At 58.1% G+C, this 3,324-nt stretch overlaps 1 protein-coding gene across 1 annotated transcript; it reads left to right on the top strand.

Annotated features, from left to right (window-relative positions):
- Window positions 1–943: 943 nt before the first annotated feature.
- Window positions 944–2,970, top strand: LOC308258368 (gamma-crystallin E; the record flags this gene model as incomplete). The annotated part of the gene is made up of 2 exons (XM_080688926.1): window positions 944–1,066; window positions 2,698–2,970. 2 exons carry the CDS (start codon window positions 944–946, stop codon window positions 2,968–2,970), a joined length of 396 nt encoding a protein of 131 aa, XP_080545052.1.
- Window positions 2,971–3,324: the final 354 nt, after the last annotated feature.

The raw sequence follows: 3,324 nt of genomic DNA, 5'->3' as shown, positions 1-3,324 counted from the left end.
AGGAAGCTTTGCAAACTGTGGGGTTTCAACTTTATTACATTTGCCTGTTCACTTGCACTGGGATGGCCATGGCCCTGCAGGCTCCAGGGAGCAGGGGTGAGGCCAGGGCTTGTACCCAGGTGTTCTTGGGCCCAATCTCCTGTCACCTACCTTGCATTAGTTATCTGACACCACCACCACCAATCAGGGTAAAACCTCATTCTAGCTCAAACATCCCAGGGGAAGGTAAGCTCACTCTCACAGGTGCAACATGCCCACATTTTCACATGAATAAAATGCTCTCTAAACACTTCTCTCTGTAGGGAGGCTTTCTGATCTCAGACCAGGCCCCTATTTTAGCTTGTATGGGAAGGGAAATCATTCTGACATTTTAAAGCGTAAATGAGATATTTAATTTCAATTATTATTAACTCGTTAAGCATCTTTGCTCAATTTCAAATTCGCAAATGGGCCTCATTTAATCGCCCGTGCGGCGTCAAGTGACCCTGCGAACCACCAGGTCATCAATTCGAAAGCTCTGGAGAGTCTAAGAGAACACATACAATGACCCCTCTCCCCACCCCACGGTCATTACATAGAAAAGAGACAGCAGCGCCCCTGCTCCCGCGGGCCCCTTTTGTGCGGTTCCTGCCAACACAGCAGCCCTCCCGCTATATAGGCCCGCCGCGCGCCGCCCCACACACCGACTGCACCGCGCCAGGCGCCTCCACAGCCATGGGCAAGGTGAGCCCCGCGGCGCCCAGGCCCGGGGAGGGGCGCGGGGGGCGCCGGGGCCCGGGAAGCCCTGGCCGCTCAGCCCGCGCCCCCCCCCCCTGCCTTGCAGATCATCTTCTACGAGGACCGCGGCTTCCAGGGCCGCCACTACGAGTGCAGCAGCGACCACTCCAACCTGCAGCCCTACTTCAGCCGCTGCAACTCGGTGCGCGTGGACAGCGGCTGCTGGATGCTCTACGAGCAGCCCAACTACGCGGGCTGCCAGTACTTCCTGCGGCGCGGGGACTACCCCGACTACCAGCAGTGGATGGGCTTCAGCGACGCGGTGCGCTCCTGCCGCCTCATCCCGCACGTGAGTCGGGTTCGCGTCCCTCCTGCCCGCGTCGCGGGGTGGCCCGGCCTGCGGTCCGCGCCACGGGGTACGGGGGAGAGGGCCGCCGCCTTCTCCCTGGGTCTGACCGCTATTCTCTCTTCGGGAATTAACAGCTCCAAAGTTTTCTTCCACTGACAAAGTATAGGACGCAAAGCTTTTGACTGGACGTTTGGATTTACTCAGCTAAGTCAAATTCACCGCTGCTGGGAATAAGCAGTGCGTGGCTGAGTTCAGAGCATCTTCGCCCCGGGGGTGAATGGGCCCCGGTGGCTGCTTGCCAAAGGCGGCTTCTGCTCTTTCACCTGGAAATGGGGCTGGTCAGAGCAGCAGCTTAGAGCTGAGGTGAGAGAGAAAGGAGGTGGGTCCCCAGCACCTGCGGCCCCTCCCAGAGCACTCACTATTATGCGCAGGGAAAGCCTCTGGCCTTACCCAAGGCAAAACCAGGAACCCACGGAGATCCCAGGAGCCCCTGCAGAGCCCCGGTGATCCAAATGAAGCCCCCAGCACTGGGAATGCCATAGTGTATTCTCTAATCTGGGAAGTGTGCCACTCTTTTGAGGTTTGAAACCCCTCAGGGCTTAATACCTGATAGACCCCAGGATGCAGCTTAGGCCTAGAAACCCGGTTCGCTCCCAGTCCTGACTGTTCTAAGTACAGGCCATAAGCTCTGGGCGTTAGTTCTGTCACACCAGGAGGAACGGCTTGCAGTGCTGTTCTGTGTGTACCAGGCTGTAGTGTAGGTGGACTCTGCACACGCGAGTCCTTCGCAAGCCACCACACACTGACCCCCGGGAGGTACCCACTGGCGGTTGCTCACCCCGCAAACCCAGCTGTTTGAGGCTGCGGTGCCGAGGACGCTGAGGCACAGGTGCCCGCGGGGCAGGGCGAGCAGAAGCGGGGCAGCAGAGCGGCGCTCAGGGCCGGAGGACCCGCGCAGGACGCCGGCCGCCTCGCTCTCGGCAGGTGTTGCCCTGGACGCTGCGCAGGCCTCGCTCAGGAGCTGGAGCGGCAGGAGATGAGGTCGACCGGGAGGGGACCCCAATCCTTAAGGAGCTCTGGCTTTCCAGCGTGGGGAGCAGCAGGGCCTGAGGCCCCGGGGAAGGGCAGGGGAGCTGCCTGGGCTGAGCTTTCTTCCCGAATCGCTGCCACCCGCGTCCCAGGCAGGAAAAGCAGCCCCACTCCCCACCCTCCAGTTTCCTCAAGTGACGCCCTTTGCCAGGGACATTTTTTTAAACTGTAATATGTAATTATTTTGTATGCCATCCAAGGAGGGCCTCAGATCACCACAACTCTGTGAAAGAGAGAACAAAAGAAAAAAACCATAAAAACAGTCACTTAAAACAAGCCCTGGCAGGGCCAGCCGCGCAGCTCAGGTAGGTCGCGTGCCGGGAAGCTCAGGGCGCAGCTTTCCCATCAAAGGGCCGGCGGGTGGCGCCCTCTTGAGTTCGCCTTGGGCAGCCCGCCCACCCGTGCACCGCGGATCTGGTAGGGCAGCTCCCTTACTTGGGCCACCTGCGGTCTAGAAAAGGTGCAGACATGCCCATGCCCCGGGGCGTGACTGGTGGCTAAAGCCAGCTGAGGGTTTCTGACGTCGCTCTCTGGACCCACAGTCCAGCTCCCACAGGATCCGGATCTACGAGCGGGAGGACTACCGCGGCCAGATGGTGGAGTTCTCCGAGGACTGCTCCTCTCTCCAGGACCGCTTCCACTTCAGCGACTTCCACTCCTTCCACGTGATGGAGGGCTACTGGGTCCTCTATGAGATGCCCAACTACCGCGGGCGGCAGTACCTGCTGCGGCCGGGGGAGTACAGGCGCTACCACGATTGGGGCGCCATGAGCGCCAGAGTGGGCTCCCTGCGCAGAGTCATGGATTTCTACTGAAATATTTTTATTCTACCCTTTTCTTCATTTGGAAGCTAATAAAATATTTCCTGTGTGTTCCATGCAATGATGGGCTCCTGTGTTTCTTTTGGGCTTCTTGGGCGGGCTCAGCAAAACTACAGCCAGAAATATTGTGGATTTTCTTACAGGTGCCGGTGGACAGGGGGTATGGGGTGGCAGGGAGAGCGCAAACTCTGGGGCCTGGGTCTCCATCCACGTACCAGCTAGAGAGGGTGGGGCAGCTCACTTAGCATTTCTGTGCCTCAGCTGCCTAACTTGCAAGTTTGAGAATAATAACAATATTAAATAATAACATTAAATGGATTAAATGAGTTAACATTTTCACATCACTGA

This window comes from Muscardinus avellanarius (assembly GCF_963383645.1).
Source record: "Muscardinus avellanarius genome assembly, chromosome: 2".
NCBI classification, from domain to species: domain Eukaryota; kingdom Metazoa; phylum Chordata; class Mammalia; order Rodentia; family Gliridae; genus Muscardinus; species Muscardinus avellanarius.
The sequence above is the reverse complement of the archived record's forward strand: the minus strand, read 5'-3'. Positions and strand labels throughout refer to the sequence as shown.